The sequence below is a fragment of the Protopterus annectens genome, chromosome 10.part0 (genome assembly GCF_019279795.1).
Source record: "Protopterus annectens isolate FY-2018-M chromosome 10.part0, PAN1.0, whole genome shotgun sequence".
In the NCBI taxonomy this organism is placed as follows: Eukaryota; Metazoa; Chordata; order Ceratodontiformes; family Protopteridae; genus Protopterus; species Protopterus annectens.
In genome coordinates, this window is record NC_056744.1 from 287,137,053 (window position 1) to 287,160,056 (window position 23,004).

The 23,004-nt window shown below is 41.3% G+C and overlaps 1 protein-coding gene across 2 annotated transcripts in view; it reads left to right on the forward strand.

The window, feature by feature from the left end:
* NAT9 (N-acetyltransferase 9 (putative)) overlaps window positions 1-14,904 on the forward strand; it is a 209,102-nt gene extending 194,198 nt beyond the window's left edge. For both annotated transcript variants that reach the window (XM_044085162.1, XM_044085163.1), the window contains exons 6-7: window positions 13,684-13,778; window positions 13,859-14,904. In XM_044085162.1, coding sequence (XP_043941097.1) covers window positions 13,684-13,778; window positions 13,859-14,005 — 242 coding nt within the window. In that variant the 3' untranslated portion in view covers window positions 14,006-14,904. The remainder of the gene's footprint in view (window positions 1-13,683; window positions 13,779-13,858) is intronic.
* The last annotated feature ends 8,100 nt before the right edge of the window (window positions 14,905-23,004 follow it).

Genomic DNA, 23,004 nt, shown 5'->3' on the forward strand with positions numbered 1-23,004 from the left:
AAACAAACAACTGGTCAGTCTTGTTAAATGGTCTTGGTCTGAGACAAGTAAAATATCATCTGCCTCTGTACAGCCAGAGAATGTGGGGATCTGCTCCCCCTTGTTCTGAGGATTAGAGGAAAATGATAGGGACAATGGATGACCTGATAGGAGAGCTAACTGACCACTTTAGACATAGATGAAGGATTGGCCCTCAGAAAAACCTTGCCTTTAGAAAGATAAGGAAAGGAGAAAATGCAATTAGGGTTTGATCAGTGATCAGTAGGACATATACTGCTATGGTCAGTTCTTACACAACTTTACATTTTATGTTGCCCCATCTCACCTCCATTCTTGCTGGTTGGGTTCTGAGTCGATCCTCGGCTCCGACTCGGCTGTATACTATAGCTCAAGAGCTTTTTGCTGGCTCAAGACTAGCCCCTATCCCAACATGTCTAGCGGTAGTTTCCCAGATCTCGTTTGCTGCTTGCAGCGTCGAGATTGCTCATACTGGCTCAGGCTAAGTATTTTCTTCTTCTTGTGATATTTACTCAAATCTTTTGCTTTCATATAGCTAAATTCTCTTAGTTTAGTGTTAGAGTGTGTTCATCTTAGGCTAGTGCTTTTTTGACCTTTCCGCTGCTGCCTTTTTGTTGATGTTGTGGCCATCGTACTTTTCCTTCAGACCTAACTTGTTTCCTTGAACACGTTTGACTTAGAGGGTTCACTGTTCCCTTTCTCTTAGCCCCGTCTTTGTTTAAGGGCCTTTTCTTTTCATTTCCCTTTCTTTTTTCTTATAGGAGGAGCCATTTAAGTTAGAGGCTCTCCTGGGTTGGGGGAGTTGCCATTTTAACTTAGAGGCTCTTCCCCTTCCCTCCTTTCTTTTTCCTAGTTTAAAAAAAAAAAAAGTTTAAAGTTTCTTTCATTGTTGTTGTCGTTGCTGTTGGTGCTTTCTCTTTGGTAATATTTGTAGTTACTTCTGACATGTCTAAAGATCCTAAGGAGTCAAAACCTTCGGGTTTTAAAAAGTGTGACTCGTGCTGCCAGAAGATGTCCCTTACAGATGTGCACACGACCTGTGTCTGTTGCTTAGGGGCTGTACATCTGCAGGACTCATGTTCTATATGTAATGGTTTTAGTTCTGGGGTCCTGCAGGAGAGGAAAAATAAGTTGATTTTACGAGGCTTACTAAAGAGCCCCTTTGATGTGCTATTGAGGGTTCTCAGCCAGCAAAAAAAAAGGAATAGTCCCCTAAGCCATCATTTTCGTCGGCTCCGACGTCAGAGCCATCTAAATCTAAGGATAAACCTCTGAGTTTGTCAGATCCCAGTGTCAGTTCTGACAAACCTCTTTCTCCGGCGGCTCTATCAGTGGTTTCTGAGCCAGTCAGACTCACAAGAGAACCAGGTCTCCCTCTCTGGAGCCGGTGCGGTCTGTTCCACAGTCCCTGTTGTTGCAATCTGTGGCAGGCAGTCATCAGTCTTCCTCTCATTCCTCTCGATCATCCAGGCTTTCGGATCATGATGTGGAGAAGGTGGTGGAGAGGCTTCTCAAGACACAGGCATTAGCTAAATTACTATGGAGCTCAGCCCACAAGGAATTGGTGCAAACACCCCAACCTGCACCATTATTGATTCCTCCATCGACTCCTTTGATTCGGAGCCGGAGTGCATGGAAGTTATTGTGGTGAAACCGTTGGCTCTGATTACCTCTGGTCTGTCGGTTCCGACTACCTCTCCGATCTCTTCTTTGTCTCGGTCTATCATGGGATCTGGGGGCTGATGCTCTCTCTTTGACTCTGAAGGGGGGAGTGGCATTGGACCCTTGTCTGACCCTGCTGTCCCTCTCGGGGCTTAGGCACAGGTGAGCTTGGCTCCTACATCGGCCCTGGAGCCATTGCCCTTGGTTCGAAGGAGATCTCTGGGCTCATTGGATCTGAGGACTCTTTTGGGCTGGGACCGCGGTGCCTTCAAAGTAATGAGGAGCGTGCTGTCTTCTGAGACTGTTCCACCCTAGGCTCCATTGGCTCCTACTCTTTCGGTCCCTGAGTCTGCCTTCGATCCTCCTCCCCCTCCCCAAATGTAGGGAACCCATGCTCCAGAACGCCCCATTGGGCGACCCCACCTCTTTCAAAACCTCCCCTGAGCACCCCTTGAAGGAGGTCTCTCGGAAGAGAAAATGCAAGAGGAAGCATTTGGACTCCCCTGAGTCTCTTATTTCAGACACAGACTTGGAGGACTCAGAAGGGTCACCATGGTCCCCCTGTGAGGATGTCTCTTTTTCAGACTTCCTGGAAATCCTTAGACAGAGGAGTGGCTGGAAGTCCCTTGCCCCTTCTGAGGATGTGTCTGTGTACCTGGATGCATTTGGTTCCTGACCCTTCACCTCTTGGGTGTCCCCCGCCTTTCAACCCTCTACTGGCTTTGGTGAGTTGAAAGTCCTGGAGCTCCCCAGAGACTATGGAACCAGTTCTGAAGAGTCCCAATAAATTCATAACTGCTCCAGAGGATAGGCCCTTTCTATCAAAGGGTGTGTCTGTTGATGCTATGGTGGTGGCGGCAGCCACCAAGAATTAATTAGCAGAGAAGACTACTGTCCATCCGCCGAACAAAGAGTGTCATACGATGGACAGGTATGGGAAGCGTATGTTTGCTTCAGCGGCCTTTACTCTCAGGTTACTGAATTGTTTGTCCCACTTTACCCACCTTCAAAGGGATCTCCTAAAGGAATTAGGATGTACACTACAGGATCCTACAGCTGAAGGAGCTGCGAACAACGCGGCTTCACAGCTTGCGACCTTGACATCTGTAGTTGACTCCTTCATGCAGCTGATGTCTTATGCTGCAGATGGAGCGAGTAGGGCAGCAGGCACAGGAGTTGCTTTGCGTAGACACTCCCGGATGCATCGTTGTCAATTTGCGGAGCCCTTCAAGTCCTCCTTTACCAGCACTCCCTTTGATGACTCATCGCTGTTCGGGTTTCAGGTAAAAGAGACTCTTACCAGGTGTGAATGGGATGGCAAAACTCTCTCTGCCATGGAAGTATGTTTTTCTGCTCCCTCTAGATCTTACCCCAAGGGTCAGAAGAGCAAGAAGATGTGGTTCAAAAATCCCAGGGAGTTTCGCCTGACATACTTGGAGACATTTCCCCCAGGGGCAGAGGGGGAAATAACGGGAAATGACGATCCCGGGGTGGGGGTGGGAGGCGCAGAATCAGGCCGACAGAGATACCTTCTCTGGCAGTCCTTTCAAGCTCTCCTGAAAGGAGGCCCGACTCTCCTTCTCTGGAGGCAGTCGGGGGCAGATTATCCCAGTACCCAAAAGCCTGGCAAACAATCATGGAAGATACATGGATACTGTCGATAAATTCTAGGGGTTACAAAATTCACTTCTCCCAACCACCCCCTCCAACAAATCAAATCTCAATCCAAGATGTTCCACCCAGTCTTCAGTATCAAGCAAATCTAGAAGTTCAAATGTTGCTAGAAAAACGAGCCACCCAAGAAGTCCCCGCAGACCAAATCAAATCCGGCACTTACTCAAGGTTCTTTTAGTTCCGAAAAAGACAGGGGACTGGAGACCCATTTTGGATCTCAGCAAACTCAACAAATCAGTCAAGAAAACCATTCCAGATGGTAACACTGCAGTCCATTCTTCCCTTTTTGGGTCAGGACAATTGGATGTGCTCCATCGATCTCCAGGATGCGTACTACCATATAAAAACGGACAGGCGGTCCAGGAGGTACTTACACTTCCAGCTGGGAGACAGTCATTACCAATTCAGAGCTCTACCCTTTGGTCTCACCACAGCCTCCAGGGTGTTCACCAAATGTATGGCAGTAGTCACAGCTCATCTGAGGCTTCTAGGATTTCTGGTGTTTCCATATCTAGACGACTGGCTCCTCACTGCCACCACCAAGCATCAACTGATCGAGGCACGCAACTCCACTATTCACACCTGTACACAACTAGGCATCAGCATAAACTAGGAAAAGTCTGCCTTGTTGCCTTGTCAGTATATTTCATGTATAGGGGCAGATTTAGACACAAGGACCATGATAGAAAAACCGCCTCATGAAAGAGTGTTAACCATCCGTTGTCAAGTTTCAGTCCTGTTGGCAAACAAGAGAAACCAGGCAAAATTTGTCCTCAAGGTCTTGGGTTTGATGCCACATGAGAATTCTGCAGTGCCTCCTTTTTGCTTAGTGGTCATTCCAGGATTTGCCAATGTCACATCAGGTATGGATCACGGAGTCTTGCAAGAAGGACTTAGCATGGTGGCTTCACTCCCCTCTGGTATCAATGGGCAGACCATTTCTAACCCCCCCAACCCATAGACACAGTGACCACGGCGCTTCCCAGATTGGGGGGGGGGCATTATTTAGGACAGACTGTAAAAGGGACTTGGCAAAAACATGAGTATTACTTGCACATCAATGTCCTAGAGATGTGAGTGGTGCTTCTGGCGTTGCAAGCACTTCAAGACTGTCTACCTACAGGGACTATAGCAATTCAGACAGACAGTATGTTGGTGGTATGGTACATCAACAAACAGGGCGGAACCAGGTCTTATCCCTTGTGCTGAGAGGCTCTACAAGTATGGCAATGAGCGATGACTTCCCAACACTTTCTGGTCGCAATGCACATTCCGGGGAAATCCAACATGATAGTGGACAAGCTCAGCAGGCCTATTCTGATACCTCACGAGTGGTCCCTGAAATAGGAAGTTGCAGAGTTGATCTTTCACAAATGGGGCCAGCCATGCTGCAATCATTTTGCCACTCCCCTCAACAACAAATGCACCAGTTACTTTGCCCTAGTCTCACCACCGGGACAGTCATTCAGGGACACACTGGTTCATGATTGGCCCCCGGGACTGCTTTATGCCTTCCCACCATTCCCCCCCAATCCCCAAGGTTCTTCAGAAAGCACAGTCGTTGGGTTGCAAGATAATCCTCATTGCTTCTTACTGGCCTTGACAGATTTGGTTCACATTCCTCTGGCCTCCTCTGCAAAGGGAGCCCTGGATACTGAACCCAGTTCCAGATGATCTGACGCATCAGTCGGGTGCTCTACACCCTTCCGTCCATACTCATAAGCTGATGGCTTGGTTTCTCCACTTCTGGTCTTAGCCAGGCTCCCAGATGTTTCCCCAGCAGTTCAACACATTTTGATTTCATCCCATAAACCCACTACAAGAAAACTTTATGCTAGTAAATGGAAGAGGTTCTCTTGTTGGGCAAAAAAGAGCAACATTGATCTTTTTACTTCCTCCATTTCTAAGATTCTGGATTTCCTTGCTGAAACATTTGAACGAGGAGCAGCAGCAACTACTATCCGAGTCCAGCTAGCTGCCATTTCTAATTTCCATGTAGGAGAAATGGGATCTAAATCATGTCCTACAGGCTATGTAAAGCATTCCTAAGAGGTACTTCCCTCTTAAGACCTCCAATAAGAGAACCTCCTCCCCTGGAATTTAAATCTAGTTTTAGAGACTCTCATTCTTCCTCCCTTTGAGCTAGCTGATTCTTGTCCTCTGAAATTTTTAACATGGATGACCTTTTTTTTAACTGCCATTACTTTAGCTAGGAGGGGTTCAGAGTTACAGGCCTTATCTTCTTGTCCCCCGTACTTGATTTTCCACAAAGATAGAGTTTCTCTCAGAACCAATCCCCCCTTCTTCCCCAAGGTGTGTCCAGAGCACAATTTAAATCAATCCATATTGCTTACTGTATTCTTCCCCAATTATGGCAACAAGGCAGAGTATAAGCTCCATCAGTTGGATGTTCATAGACAGTTACATTTTTATTTACACAGGACTAAGGATTTCAGTAAATCTGACCAGTTTGTTTATATCCTTTGCAGACAACAAGAAAGGTTGTCCAGTCTCTAAAGTGACCTTATCAAAGTGGCTATCAGACACTATCATACATGTCTACGCTTTGCAAAACAGAGAACTTCCAAGAAAAATCAAAGGACACTCAACTAGGGCCTTGGCTACTTCTATTGCCTTTCAAGCCAAACTGCCTTTAGATTCAATCTGTGCGGCAGCTACATGGGCTAATCCCCATACCTTTATCTGTCATTACAAAGTAGATGTGGCCTCCGGGAACAGGGCATCCTTCGGTTCCACGGTCCTGAGGAGTCTTTTCCAGTGAGCCACCCAAGATATAGGTGCTGGGGATGCTGTCCCAACCAGCAAGAATGGAGGTGAGATGGGACAACATAACATAAAGAAGTTATGTATTCACCATAACGTTCCACGTTTCTTGTCCTTTATCTTGCCTTCCTTCCTTGCATCCCACCCTCCTTCCCCTTCCTGGAGGATTGAGAAGAGTTTTCTTCCCCTTTGTTTACCTACACTGGCTGAGTTCCCTTTTTGCTTACCAGTTGGTTAGACCTAGTCTTTCCTACCTTTCTCTTTGCTGATGTTTACACACTTATATGCAGGTCCCTTTCTCATGAGTAAGTTTAGTAAAATTTGGACCTGTTTAGTCTGGTGGGTTATCATAAACGGGATCTGGGTAACTACCGCTAGGCATGTTGGGATAGGGGCTAGCCTCGAGCCAGTAAAAAGCTATTGAGCTATAGTATATGGCCGAGTCGGAGCTGAGGATTGGCTCCGAACCCAACCAACAAGAATGAAGGCGAGATGAAGGACAACAAACATGGAACGTTATGGTGAGTACATAACTTCTTTTTTCTTTATATGAAGTTTAGATGTCATCTGAGTTTTCTTTTACCATGCTTAGATGTCATCTGAATACCAATTTTTAAAAACTTGGATGTCATCTAAATACAGATTTTTAAAACAGTGGTTGTTGGTGTTATAAGTTGGTACAGTGCATTATGTGTGCTGATAAGCTATTTAACTTGCATAATTACTTAATGAAATGAAGAAGTGATATTGGTCACTGGCACTGAACAGTTCCACTAAATCCATTGGGCATTAGCTAAGCACAGGATTATTTTGGGTCATTATAATCTTGTCCATCTGTTCTGACTGTTGGGTTTGGAACTGTTTGCTGGATTCATTTCGGTCATACTAATGTTCCTAGCCTCAAGCTCCATTAAGATATTTCCTTGCCATAATCCAACCGGGTCCTTCTCCCCTCAGATTATATTTGCCACTGTCCTGATTTGAAGCCAGTTTATTTGCAGTTAAGTAAGTGCTCCTTCAGTTTTTTATTAAGTCTTGCCTCTTTACCCATTGTCTTGCTCTTTGGGGTATTAGCTTAATAGTTACTTGATATTAGCTGAATGGTTTTCATATTGTGAGGGTTTTTTCTTCATAGTCTGTTTTCTTCCACTAATTGTTTGGGTTTAGGCCCAACTCTTCTGTAAAAAAATAAGCTTTCTGTCACTCTAATTTCTGGTTTAATACTTGTTGCTGTTTTTTTCTGTGAATTTAATTTTCATAACTGATAAACAGTATAAATATGAAAAGTCCCTGAGAAGATATTCCAAAATTTTGCCAAATGTGGCCCATAAGATTTTGCCCCAGGACAATCATGGCCTTTGAGTCATTTGCCTGGGTCAGAGTATCTTAATTCAGTCTGTGCAATTTGTGAGGTCCAGATCCCTGTCAGATCAATGGAACAAGCTTTTACTCAAAGATCTCCTGCACCAGTCCATCCTCAGAAAACCAAAAAAAAGATATAAATAAGGGAAAGTATAGGATAGGCAAAAAAATAGACTCCAGAAAATGGAAATCAGATCTGTCTGTTTCCTTGACACTGAAGGTGTCTAAGTTGGATACAGAATCTATGGTGTCTGCAGCTAAGGAGCTTCCCTGGACTTCCACTTTGTCAGATCCCATAACTAGGGTCTCAGACAAGTCTCCCCAAGCCTACAATTAGTAGATATCCTTCTGAGAAGGCGCTAGTTGATCTGATGGTGGTCTCATCATAAAACTATCATTATCACTCCAATCTGTTAGGTCTTTCAGAAGTGTTAGTGAATTAGACTGGGAAGGTATGCTGAGAGCCTGTCAGTACTGCTGTCCCCCACCCTCCACCCAAACACCCTCTGTTGTTAGGGAAGATCAAACTGGTCCTTTTTTCCATTAGTTAATCATTTCCCAGTCCATGTTATGGATCCTGTGGTTTTGATGTCAGGTCACTCTCTGGAGTCTGTGCATTCAGAGCCAAACAGCACTCATTCATTGACTGCATTTCTACCCAGCTGATTCACGCAACATCGAGGCATTCTATACTGAGTAGGTTTTGGGACCTGGTGCGCTATGCTGAGTCTTCTGCTCCATCTTCAGTTCAACAGCATTTGATGCCATTTTAAGTGTTGTAGACCCTGGCCTTTGAAGCATCATTGGCAGTCTCCCTTTCAGTGCGGTCAGTATCTTTGGTGTTAGGTGTGCCTTCCTTGTTGCCACTTAAATCAACTTTGGGGATGGGCACAGTGCTAGGGAGGGTCTCCCTGGTACTGGCTGACTCTGAGTTGGCCTTTCAGGTCATGGAGAGAATGATTGCTTCTTCAGCAAGAACTTCAACACAGCCTTCAACAGTGCCAGCTTAACCCAGAGACACCCTACAGTCTCTGTCTAAGCTTCATCATCAACCTTCCCAAGGACAGAGCAGATGATGATAGTCTCAAACAGCCTATACAGGCTTCATTGGGATCCTCTGAGGAGTCAGATTTTCACCCAACATTCCAGAAAAGAGGGTGTGCAAGAGGAAGCACATAGACTCCCATGTGAAATCTCTCATCTCAGATACTGACCTGAAGGGTTGAGTGTGTTCTCCACAGTCCCCTGCAGAGAACACTTCTTTCAGAAAAATCGTAGAATTAATGAGATAGATGGTGTGTCCTAGTCCACATATCTACCCTGTCAGGATGAGGAATTGTTATTTGAGGAATAGCACTCTGCACCCTCTACTTCCTGGGTTGTTCCTTCTGCTGAACATCCTCATTGATTTTGCCACCAAGAAGGCATGACAGGAGTTTGATTCTTTGGAATGTAAGCCCCAGAAATCCTGATAAAATCCTTTGCTGTCCTATGGATAGGCAGTAATGTCCCAAGGGCCCTGTGATGGACTCCTCAGTTGTAACAGCAGCCACTAAAAATGAACTCTCTGAAGTAGCAGCTGTCCGTCTGACTAACAAGGAGTCACAGGTGATGGACAGAATTGGGAAAGCATGCTAACCATTTCCACAGGAATCTAAAGGAATAGGCTTTACTTTCTCTCTGAAGTCTCCCCATGGAGCAGACATGTGAGCAGCTGGAGGCTGCTGTGGGGTGATGATAAATTTCTCTAATCTCAATGTGTGGCTGATGCACAGTGCAACTGTAGTGTGGTGTGGTGTGCTGGTTGTGCTAACAGTTTGAAATCTTACCTTCTGACTGACTCGTTCCAGAGATTATTACAGCATAGGAAACATTCTGCTGTGATACACCATGGATGCTGACCTAATCTCGCTGGTCCGACTTCCTTAGTTCCTAGAAAGAAAAATACTAAAGAGGCTTTGTCATCTCCACAAATTCTGTCCTTGCCTCAGCTGATGTTAAGTGACATTGGAGTCACCAGAAGTCATTCTTTAGACCACTCCCTTCCCTATCAGGTTTCCACTGCACTGACCAGGGATCAGTCATGTCCTCGTCAGCTGTTCCAGTTTCCGAACTGGGCATGGGAGAACCATCTTTACTGGGACACAGACATACCAGGGAATGCTGCTCTATATGGCAGGGTGAAGAGACCTCTTCATGGGACAAAAGTACCTTCTCCTAGTTAGCCAGGAATATATTTAAAGAAAAAACTGCAGGTCATGACTCAAACAGGTCAACAGACCAGCCATTTACCTGTTGAACAAATAGTAGATAAAATAAGGTTAAACATTGTTCATCAGAAGACGTGATATTATTAGATAAGTTGATTTTCTAACCTCCGCCAAGAAATTGTTACAGACAGTTAATCCCGGTACTCAGAATATTGTACTTGTAAATTAGATCAGTAGAATCATTCTTGAAGAAGATATGACATATGATACTGGCACATACAGGAGCAGGGCTTCTCTTTTAAATTCTCAAGCCCATATCTCAGACTGAAAGGAAACTTGGTCCTCACAACCTCCTCTGAAGTACACTAGAGCCAGGATGAAGGAGGGTTTTCTATAGTACCAAATGGATGTTCCCCCTGAACTGAGGACATATTATAATAACCTACAAATGGGTATGCTTCATTCTACCCCTGTTCCTCCATTAGTGCCAGCCTTGGAGTATGTATTTATGATTTACAACTTTCAGTCCCCAAAAATCAGATAGGCTTTATAAAATTTCTCAAACTAACAAGCGTTTATTTTCTCATCTTATGTCTGACCCTACAGCCATTTCCACATCTTTGCCTGCAGCAAACATGCTCTTGGTATCCTTCAGTGCTTCTTCTGTGGACAAGGAGTGGAATATCTTGGACAGCTTTGGGTAAGAGAATTTTTTCTTCTTCCACTTTGAGGTACAGAATTCTGAGCTATCAGACCCATATGTGGAAGTTTGTGCTTTTTTGAACTGACCATTTGAAAGAGTTAGCTACTGCACTCTCTGAAGAAGTGTGTGTCTCAGTTCTGTTGTTTCTGACATTTTTAAGTGTCTGAACATGCTTTAAAGAGTGTGTAATATTGTACAGATACTGTGTGTAGGGCCACTGCTTCTGCTACAGTTTTGAGGAGGTATGCCTAAAAGTCTGAAATTATGAATTCAGCTTTAGATGAGGAAGTTTGTTTTGACGAGAGAGGGAAGTTAATTCAAGGAGTTTCCAGGATGTTCACAATCTCCCATATAGTTCTTTACCTCACCTCATACCCTTCTGTTGCATTTCTCAGATTTTGTCCCAGCAGCTGGCTCTATACATTCCCCTTTGTCAACAGATTGTGACAGACTCCTGGTTGTTAAAGGTGGTTCAGGAAGGGATACAGTTGGCAGTGGATACAGATACCTCCTTTTAGGGGAGATCTTTCCCCATACTCCAAACCAAACAGAATATTTTACTCAGGTTCTCCAGCACTTACTCTCCTTAGGAGTCATAGAACCAGTACCATTAAAACAAAGGAGCAAAGGCTTCTGTCCCAGAATGCTTCTGATGCCAAAGAAAGAGTCTTCATGGAGACCAATTCTAGACATTTCCTTCCCAAATCTGATACAACAGTTCCAAATTTCAAGACATTGACACTTTATGGTCTTGATGATCTAATTCTTATTCATCATTTAGGTACCTCCATTCTCCGGGCATACAGCACGTGCTAAAGGAGGCAAGAAAATCTGTTACTAGAAAATCTTATATTAGCAAGTGGAAAAGATTTTCTAATTGGTGTCAAGGCAGTAACTGGTGCCCTGTCAGGGACTGTGTACCACTCATGCTCAAATATTTGTGTGAGTTACTAGCCTCTGGCCTATTGTACTCTTCTGTTAAGGTGCATCTTTCATCCATTTCATCATGTCTGCCCAAGTGCCCTTGGATCATCCACTTTCCTATATGTTTTTGGTAAAACAGTTTCTTAAAGGAATTTTGCACCTGTGCCCTCCTTGTAAACGGACGCTTCCTTCCTAGGATCTTAAATTTGTGCTAGAAAAGTTAACCATGTCTCCATATCAACCTGCACATCAAGCAGATTTAATGATCATTAAATTGAAAACTTTTCTTATTGCACCGACATTTGCAAGAAGAAAATCTGAGTTGCAAGCTGTCATGGTGGATGAACCCTATCTGGTGTTCCATAGAAATAAGGTTGCACTAAGAACAAGTCTCTCATTCATGTCCATAGTTGTTTTAGAGTTTACTTTGAATCAAGCCATCCATCTTCCAGTGTTTTATCTAGATGCTCAGAGCTATGGATAAAGAAGTCTAATTACTCTGGACATACATAGGCAGCTGAGGTACTATCTTGACAGAACCAAGTCCTTTAGAAAAGCAGATTTGTTTCTTATGTTGCAAGAAAGAAAGGAAGACCCATATCATAGCAAACTATTGCCTTTTGTTTCTCCCACCATGCTAAACCAGTACCAGGCAGTATAAAGGCCCACTCTACTAAGGCTTTGCCTTCTTAAATGGCATATTGGAAAGGTGTGGACTCTAGACGTATTCTAGAGGCAGCTATGTAGTTCTCTGTACATAGCATTATAAGGCATTACAAATTAGATTATTTTTATAGATCCAGGACTGGGTTTGCTAAGACTGTTTACCGGGGCTCCTGGATCCATAGCCTTCCTCCTCTTAGTCTTTAATAATTAACCCATATAACGTAAAGGCAACTGCAGCAATGGAGGTGATGAACATTGTGCCGTTGTGTAAGTTGCACTTCCTTACTGCTACAGTAAACACACCCACCCTCCATCCCACTATTTTTGCATATAGTTTATTGTTGGGAAAGGAATTTCATGGATATTTCTTGTTTTGATGTTTAGCATGAGTATGCTACTTAACTTTTAGGCAACAAAGTCCTGAAGCTTTTGCAGTCTGACTGCTGATTTTCCCAACCCACATTGCTGTCCAGCCAGCAGCTAGAGTGGAAGTGTGGGAGAGAGTCAGAGCTTCAGGAAGATGTCATGTTGTGTGTCAGGCACGACACAACTTATATAACTATAGCCTAAAGGCTACTACAGCAGTGAGAAATTGGAACATCCATTGTTATGGGTAAGTTCAACTCACACAACTGTACTTTCTTCATACCTTGGATTTCCATAGGCAGCTGATATTATACTTCTACATGATAAAACTTTTAGAAAGGCTGACCAAATTTTGTTTCCTTCACTTCCAACAGGTTGAGAAAAAAGATACTAAAATAACCCTTTCCAGATGGTTGCCCAGTTGCACTACCCTTCATATATCATTAAAAAAATAAATGTCTTTCAGACAAACCAAAGGAGCATTCCACTTGGTCCCTTGCCACTTATTCATCCCTTTTCATGAATTCCTCCTTGGATGAAATTTGTGCTGCAGCAATGTGATCTGCCTTATACACCTTTATCAAGCATTACAACTTAGATTTGTTGTCCATTTTTTAGAGTACCATTTGAGGAAACAGTTTTGAAATGTGTCCTATTGATGCCACCCAGGTATTATGGTAGCTTGGGATTCTGAGCCAACAGTCAGATCGTGAGGGCAGGATGGTAATGATACAAAAGTTATGCACTTACCATAACACTGGTTTCTTTTCATCCTAGTCCATCCAATACAATATCACTGCCTCCACCCTCCTTCCAAATTGTCATTGTACTGAAGACCTAACAGACCTTCAGAATGCTCTTCTGCTCGCATTTCCTTCCTGGTAGCCACACTTTTCTATAGATATTCAGCAAACTCGAACTGAGGAGAGAATGACCTAGTAGGAGTATGGGAGAGAAATACCTTAAAGGAGCTTGAGGCTTAGAGCTTTGCTATAATTGAACTGGATCTGACAAGTGGCTCCTGACCTAACAGTCATATCAGATGGACTAGAATGAAAAGTACTCAGGGTTATGATAAGGACATAGCTTCTATTTCTTACCTGAAGGAAAACTGGTTGAACGTGTAATTTAAGATCATCAATTAACATCCAGTGAGATCCAGTATTGAGTTTTTAGAGGTCCTGAAACTGAAAGGTTGTGAGCCAGGAGGTTTGTGTTCGTACTCCAGATAGCCAAGTGACATAAGGAGTGGTGGCTGTGTTGTGTCAATGGTACTTTGTCTGTCTAATACATAACTGTGTTTTTATGTTGCAGGCATAACCAAGCTAGAGATTACCAAATTTGAAGCAAAAATTGGATTACAAAATGCTGTCAGCATTTCTATGTTCCAAGCATTTCACTTTGTACAGGTATTTTTCTGTTACAATTGTTGTATTTTTCAGTTCATTTCTATGCAAAAACCTTTCCTGAATTTATCTGTATATTTCAGGTTTCTGTCAGTGAAGTGTTTCAAGAGATGACTCTACAGGTGTTAGTAAATGAAGAGCGAAGACAATGGTTTTCGGCAAAAGCAGACTTCATGAAAGAAAAAGACTACAGAAAAACCCAACAGCAGAGTAGGGAGACTGGAAGCTAGGGTCCACTTAAACATCCTGTTTGCTAACCAACGAGGTAGTGCGTGGAATTTTGTTCCCATGGAAACAGTTTGTTTGTAGTCTTGTGTTTTCGCATTTCTCAATTTCAGAATAGTATTCTGAAGGCTGAGTTCAACAGTTCTACTTTATACAGTATTAGTCACTTCAAATTTGTATTTAATCAGTGCTTTATCTGTATGAGGATTATTTAGGATCACCTTGTACAGTTTCTCATGACCTACTACCTCACACCTCAAGCAGTCATCTTCTGGGGCACAGTTTTTCTTCTTGATCTGTCTTTCAGTAGTTTTCCTTTAATTTGGCATGGCTACTTGTCTAGAGGCTCCGATCAAGAGGACTGGTTATTTTTACCTCAGAAGAGACAACAGAGGTACACATGGAAGACAGGTGTCTTTGGTCTGTGATATTCCATTTATTATTTTTATTACAAACAAAAACATGCAGTAATTCTCTTCCACTCTACTGTTGTTTGTCTTCATGTACAGCCTCATATCATCAGTAAATGGTACATTACCTTTAAGAGTACTTACCCTCTCTCATTAGACAAGTTGAATGTACTTTGCCATATATTTGAATTCTCTGACTCTAAATTCCAAAAAAGAATGTTCTCTGTATCTGCATTTGTTCAGCTAGATACGTACCTCTCTTTCCTGAAGCCACTTCTTAGGCATGAAGTGACAGTCATGCATTCTTTTTACAGCAGACATCATGCAGAAAAAGAACATTACTGCTGTTAAACTGTGCTTTTTATTACAATTTTTATTGTCTACATGTGTAGTGAGTATAAATTATGACTGAAATGATATGTAAAATGTTTCTGAAAAAGAGTATCATAATACTGATGGCAAACGGTTGTGCAACAAGAATGACATCAAAGTAATCATTAATGGAGTCTTGAATTACCCCGCTGAAAATTAATTTTGTATAGTATTCTTCCTTAAGGTATATGTGGATGTTGTACAGATGGAGGTATTTACAACTGATTAGAAGATGCATCATTGGTTTGATCTGTGTATGTATGTATGGATATATCTATATCTATATTTTTGTTTATATATATATATATATATATATATATATATATATATATATATATATATACACATGTGTGTGAATAGATCTGTATAAATATGTGCATATACATACACAGATGTGTGTGTGTGTGTGTGTGTGTGTATATATATATATATATATATATATATATATATATAAATAACTAACTGTCTCATGAAATATCAAATACTCAAAAGAATGAATGTAAAACTGATCATTTTAGAGCGAAAAATGATCAATAATATTCAAAACTAAAACTAATTTATTTTTGCAAGGGGCAAATCCCCATCACCTACTCTTGATAATGTATACCATAGCTGCAGCTGCAGGGTAGACTCAAAATTCTCTTACCCCACCACAATGTGATCTCATAAAAAGTCTGACAGCAAAAACTTCATTAGAAAGAACTCTTGCTTATCTTTTTTTTTTTTAACAGTAAAAAGTATTCACTAATATGAGTGTTTGCTTTTGTAAATTATAAATATATATATCATATGCAAATATATTCTGATTTAAAAAATACTTTTCCATTTGGATATGATAAATTAGTGCTTTCATTTAGTGTGGGCCTTCATTTCTTCAGTGAGGTGGAGTCGGCCTTGCTGTGTTCAGACTGATGGTGGTCACTGTCGCTAGTACAAGTGCAGATTCAGACATTAAACTAAAGACGTATATTATGAAAATTGCTAGTAGCATAAATGAAAGATACTGCAGCTGAAAGGAACAAAAAGTGGGTAATCAACCCAAATTAATTAAGCATTGATTTATTCACAAAGACAAGCTAAATGACTTGCTCTAAGCCACACAGTAGACAAATGGAAGCTAAGGCAATCAAACCCTGGACTACAGGATGCAGTTTAATAACATCTCACAGCATTAACCTTCTGTACTAACTGCCAAGTTGTCCCATGTCTCTTGAATATTCACTGAAGTAATGAAGTCCCAAGCAAGCCACCAGTTCTTGACCATCAAAGAAAATACGTTTTTTACTAGCTTACTTTAACATATTTTGTAATAAGTTACCGATCTAGGCATATTGAGTATGTAAACTCGGTGTATTAGTCTATAACTATATCACTAACATGAAATGATAAACTGCATTCATTTTCTTCACATATTATTTCTAATGGAATTTCAACTGTAAGAACATCATTGGTGAATGCAGATGGCATATTTTAAGTCCTTCGTAGCTTACAGTTTACTATACTAATTTTCAGTAGGTTATCAAAACTGAATTATTCATTGTCTTCCTGTCGTTAAAGCTGTGTAACATGCATAGGATTAAAGCACTTTAATTAGATTTTGTTGCATCTCCTAAGGCATACATGCATGTCCCATTTGTCTATGCTTAGGCATTTTTCTGTGACTTGGGGTGTGTCTTCAAAAGTCAGTGCTCTAATATAATTTTACCACCTTAAATGGCAAATAGTGCTCCTTTTTCCCCATCTGAGGTCAATACTTCCAAACATTTGTAAACATAGAAATGTATCCACTTGCTGTTCCTGGAGGTAAATGTATCCACTTGGAGTTCCTGGAGGTATGTTATGTTGTTCATAGTCTCCCACTTCGTTTGTTTCATAGATGTGTTCCTTTGATCTGCTTTGAAGGATCTAGCTGTGGAAGGTAGAGGGATTTCTCAAACGAAAATCAGAATAAAAATGCTCTGATACTCAGTCTTTGATTCAAACTTCTTTTATTGGCAGATGAGCGCTGCTTAACAGGAGTGTCAAAGGTCAGTTCTGCCCATTTCATCAAAGGGGTGTTTAGGGAGAGGGGGTTAAGCTTTATTGCAACTGCCCTGATGACGTGGAGGGTACTGCCTTTGTGTGTTTGAGGGTTGGCTTAGCCAGGTGCAGTAGCTGTACATTCAAATCTATTGATGAGTTTCCATTTCCAGATCTTAAACTTTGGGATAGCCAGTGTGAAAACAACTGTGATAAGTTACATCTAACGTGATATGTAACAGAAAGAAAAAATCTTTATATATCCATATTATCCACTCAATCATGCGTCAGCCTTGTTTTTGGCTGTTTGAAAGATTCAAGAGCTTAAGTTTGTCCAGTTTGTCAACTAAGTGCTGTGGCACTTTCCAGTTATCTTCTTCAGATCTGCCAAACCATTTTTTTTGTGAAAACAGACAATGATTATCATCATTTAAAAAACACAAAAGGGCTTTTCAGGGTTTACCATGGTTGGTTAACAGAGGAAGTTAGAAGAAGAAATTGTTTATCCCTTTAAAATTGTACTAAGTAAGGGCTTTGGGGTATACTGGGGTTGGCCATTGGAGGGAGCTAGATGAAGTAAACCATTTTTCTTTTTGGAAATGTACAAAAAAGGGGCTTGCTGAGTTTTCTGGGATTGACCATCAGAGGGAGCTAGAAGAAGAAATCTTTTATTATTTTAAAATTGTGTAAAAAGGGTCTACTTACAAGAATGAAATTTCACATACCTGAAACTCAAAACACCGAGACGAAAAGGTTGACAGCACCAGCACACCAACGCCCTGGAACATCAGCTTACCACTGTAAGTAAGTAACCACTTGGCCACCCTAAACAAAAATGTAAACCGAAAAAACCAAACCTCCTCACTAAATATACCAACTCCGAGATCGCACTATCGCTGGGGTACAGGGCAAAGTTTAACAGGATGGCCAAGCAGTTACTTACCTGGAGTGGAAAAGTCGGTGTCCCAGTATGTCAGTGTTCTGCGGTAGTCAGCCTTTTCGTCTCAGCGTTTTAAAAGGCAGGTAAGTAAACGTTCGGAATTCTGAAGGGGACCCATAAAAAGGGGGGTTACAGAGCGTACCCGAGTTGAGCGACAGATGGAGCTAGAAAAGGAAATCATATATCCCAGTAAATTGCTGTCTATTTCTTTAATCGCATGGTGTGTAATGGAGAGTGTTTAGGATATGAATTAAAATACAGTGAAGTAAAATAAGATAACATACAAAAATAATAAAAAAATATGAGCCAAGCACCCAAGAGGTAAATTTGTAGTAGGGGAGGGAGAGACGGGGAGAGACAATAGAGACCTATGCCGCTCGCTGTGGTGAATTTTGTCATGTAGTGTTAGCAGTGTCGGCCACAAGGTTAACAAGTAAATTGGGCTTCCAGTGTGTGAAAAAGTTTATAGAATCTTTGCTGTTATAATACCTATCATTCATATCCTTGGGGAAAATATGTATGGTCCAGAAATAACGTTTATGTGAGGTAAGGGCCAAACGGGAACCAAAGGAGTAGAGGGAAACGTAGTATTGAGTAGGTCAAAATAACAAGCTAAACTGCCTAATTATGACATCGTCCCATATGAGCCATTTAACCTATGCTTACAATGGTTAGCCAACTATCCACCATTGTAGCAAACAACTCAAATCATAAGCAATGATAAACATGATCTAAAACCAGGAAAAATTACAGTGACAGAAGTAGCCCAGGATTTATACTTTAAACCAACTGCAAAAAAAAAAAAATCTTTGAACGGTACCTGTGTTATTCAGAAATATTCTACTGAAGGTCAAAACCTCAGGAACAGTACTAGCTGTTTGAGAAGTCCTTTTGGGTGTCTATTTGAATCTTTTATGGTTCAGCCTTCATAGATTCAACACTGGGACAAGGCATTCCATTGTGTTCAGTCTCTGGTATTTCTTGGCTTGCAATCTTGTCTGTGACTCAGTTATTTTTTTTCTCTAGCTGGTTATTAAGGTTACCATTGAGTCGTAGATCTTCTACTTGTTTGAGAATGTGAAAGGTAAAGATGCTGTGACCTGGTTTGCTTTTAGCGTGGTATGATAGAGGGTTAGATAGGACCCCATATCGGATGTCGTGGTTGTTCCTGGCAATCCTGGTTTTCAATTTGTTTATGGCCTTTCCTACGTAAAAGGCACAACATCTTTTGCACTGTGCCTTGTAGACCACCTTTTCTGTGTTACATTTGCCAAACTTTTGCGATCTATATCTCTTCCAGTTGTTGGGACAGAAGAAGCTTTCTTGTTTGCTCATAAAGATGCAGTATGTACATTTGCCTGCAGTGACCCGTCATGCATCTCCTTTTTGGTCAGTCAAGGGGTGTTGGTTTTCTATATAGTCCCTGATATTTCGGCCCTTCTTCGCAGTAAATCTAGGTTGGTGTTGCAGAATTTGATTGATGACCCTGTTCTCTGTAATGATCTTCCAGTTGTTGATCTCCCATATGCTGTGGTTGTCCAATGAGTACATGAGCATCATGTTTAGATGCCATTTACTTTGGTCTGTCCTCCTTGCTTCCATGACCCTGAAGTCTCTTTGGGGGTTGTGGTCCATGAAGAAAGCCCTTGGATGTCCCTCGGACTTATGTTGGATGTATGGAACCAGGATCTCCTTAATAAGCTTCTTGCTATACCCCATAGCTAAAAAGGCCCTTTTGAAATCTGGAATGTTTTTTGTGAAGTTTTCTAGTTTTTTTGAAACTCTCATGATTCTCAGTTCTTGTGACTTTACCACATTCTTCTTGAGTTTGTGCGGGTGCATGCTTAGAAAATGTCAAAGGAGGTTTACCCTGGTGGGTTTGTGGTACAAGTCGTTGGTAAGTGTTGTTTTTTTTGGGTTCTTGATAATGGTGAAGTCCAGGAATTTGATGCTGTCCATGCTGTATTTGGTGGTAAATCGAAGGAAGCGGCTTTATTTATTGATGTGGTCTAAAAATTCATGTAGCAGTTTAGTCCCCCCCATTCCAAACGATAAAGATGTCGCCTGAGAAGTGGAAGTAGCATCCCATGTGTTAAAAGAAGGGGGAATCATAGACATGTTCAGCTTCCCATTTGCCCGTAGCAGTGTTGGCCAAACTGGGGCCCATAGCAGCTTCCATTACTATCCCAGTGGTCTGCTTGTAGATGATGCCTTCCTTAAATCGGAAATAGTTGATGTTCATCGTGTTTTACTGTTGCAGTCAATTCTCTTGGGTTATCCTGCTGGCAGGCTACCCGCAGTCAGCCTGAATTCCAAAGTCTTGGTCCGGCGTCGGTTGCTGTCGCCTCTTCCCTGACGTCAGTGCACCAGGGGTATAAAAGATGCAGCCTTCACCTGGGAGTACAGCATAGTCTCAGTTGTAGGCTTCAATGACAGTCTGTATGCAGTATTGGTGAGGCAGGACCATATACAGGACTTCAACATCAGCATGGACCAACATGGAGTTTTCATGGATAGTCAGAAAACTTCACGAAAAACATTCAAGATTTAGAAAGGGACTTTTTAGCTAGGGGTTGTAGCAAGAAAACCAAAACGGAAGACAGACTGATAAAAAAACACACAAGGCCACAGAGATTCTGACATATCCAGCTCAAACAGCTTGAAATGTAATATTAGTGCTTTTGTTTTATTTTATAATAAAACTTCTTCAGATGAAGTAAACCAAACACACATTGTTTAAATACAATTCTAAAAGATCATGTTACAGCCAAAAACTTTTAAAATCACGTGATCAGCTTTAAGTCATGAGATAGCCAAATCCTCTGAACAAATCTTGCATTAAGGCAACATAAGCTTGGCAACTATAATTTAGAAAAGGTGGTCTACAGGGTGCAATGTAGGAGATGTCATGCCTTTTACATAGGAAAGACCATAAATTGAAAACTAGGATCACCATGCATAACCATGACATCTCATATGGGGTCCCATCTAAACTTCTCTCATCCCACACCAAAGCAAACTGGGTCACAATATCTTTACCTTTCACATTCTTGACCAAGTAGAAGATCTACCACTCAACGGTAATCTGAATGCCCAGCTGGAAAAAAAAGAACTTGAGTGACAAATAAGATTGCTGGCTAAGAAATAACGGCCTGAACACAACGGAATCCCATGTCCCAGTGTTGAATCTTTGAAGGCTGAACCATAAAAGATTCAAATAGACACCCGAAAGGACCACTCAAACAGATAGTACTGTTCCAGAGGCTTCAGCCTCTGGTAAAACATGGTTGAATAACATAGATACCTTTCTATGATTTTTTTTTTTTTTTTTTTTTGCAGTTGGTTTAAAGTATAACTCCTGGGCTACTTCTGTCACTGTAATTTCTCTTAGTTTTAGATTGTGTTTATCATTGCTTATGATTTGTGTTTGTTATAATGGTGGTTGGCTAACCATTGTAAGCATGGGCTAAACAGCTCATGTGGGACGATGTCGAGATTAGGTGTTTTAGCTCATTATTTTGATATATTCGATACTACTTTTCCCTCTACTCCCCTGGTCTCCTTTGGCTCTTACCTCACACATACATGTTATTTCTGGACTATACATTTTTTCCCTAAGGATATGAATAATAGGCATTATAATAGCAAAGTTTCTATAAACGTTTTCACACACTTGAAACCCAACATACTTGTTAACTTCATGGCTGCCATTGCTAATGCTACATGACAAAATTCACCATGGCGAGCCACCTATTGTCCCTTCCCATCTCTCCCACCCCCTACTACGAATTTACCTTTTGGGCACTTGGCTCATTTTTTATTATTTTTGTATCTTATCTTTTTTTATTTCATTGTATTTTAATTCACAGCCTAAACATTCTCCACTCCACCCCATGCAGTTAAAGTGATAGTAATTTTTTCAGACAAGGGATATATGCTTTCCCTTTCTAGTTCCCTCTGTCATTCAACCCAAGTACACTCCATAACCCCCCTTTTTTACATAATTTTAAAATGATAAAAGATTTCCTCTTCTTACTTCCTCTGTTGATCAACCCTGGTACACTCTGTAAGCCTCTTTTTTAGTACATTTCCAAAAGGATAAACATTTTTCCTCTTCTAGGTCCCTCTGTTGGTTAACCTCAGTACACACCAAAGCCCTTCTTAGTACAATTTTAAAGGGATAAACGATTTCTTCTTCTAACTCCCTCCATTGGCCAACCGTGATACAATCTGAAAGCCCTTTGTTTTTTGTTTTGTTTTTTTTTTTATTGATGATAATCATCTTCTCTGTTTTCACAAAAAATGGTTTGGGATATCTAAAGAAGATAATTCAAAAGCACCAAAGAGCTTAGTTGACAGACTGGATGAACTTTTAAGTTCTTGAAACTTTTGAACACCCTAAAACAAGGCTGACTTATGAATGAATAGATAATACGGATATATAAAGATTTTTTTCTTTCTGTTAATATCACATGTAAGTTGTAACTTATCACAGTTGTTTTCACACTTGTTATCCTAAAGTTTAAGGTCTGGAAATGGAAACTTACCAATAGATTTGGATGTACAGCTATTGTATCTGGCTAAGCCCTCCCTAAGACACACAAAGGCAGTATCTCTACATCATTAGGGCGATTGCCATAAAGCCTAACCCCCTCCCTTTATACACCCCTTTAATGAAATCGGCAGAACTGACCTTAGACACTCCTATTGGAACAGTAATAAATACCCAGCTGTAACTACATGCTACTCAGTCTTCTAAGCAGCACTCACCTGCCAATAAAAGAAGTTTGAATCAAGGACTGAGTATTGGAGCATTTTTATTCTGATTTTCTTTTGAGAAATCCCCCTACCTTCCACAGCTAAATACCTCAAAGCAGCTCAAAGGAACACATCCATGTACCAAGGGAAGTGGGAGATGAAGAGCAAGTAGATATATTTCTTTGTTTTTCCCTTGGTGACTTCCATCACTAAGGCTTCTACACTTGCTCAACCTGAGTCTAGCACTTTCCAGATAAACTGGATAAACATTTGTAAACATGGAAGCTATTTGCAGATCAGACCATTTTATCTCCTTTTTGATACCATCAACCTGTCACTGTCAATGTCTAGCCACTGCACTTCATTGCTGTTAATGTGTGCCATAGGAAGTAATTAGCAATAACCAAGAAAATGTACTCTGCTAAGATATATTTACTATAACAAAACTGATGTTGAAAAGATTGTGGGCATCGACATATTTACCCAGACCCAAAATACAACTAGT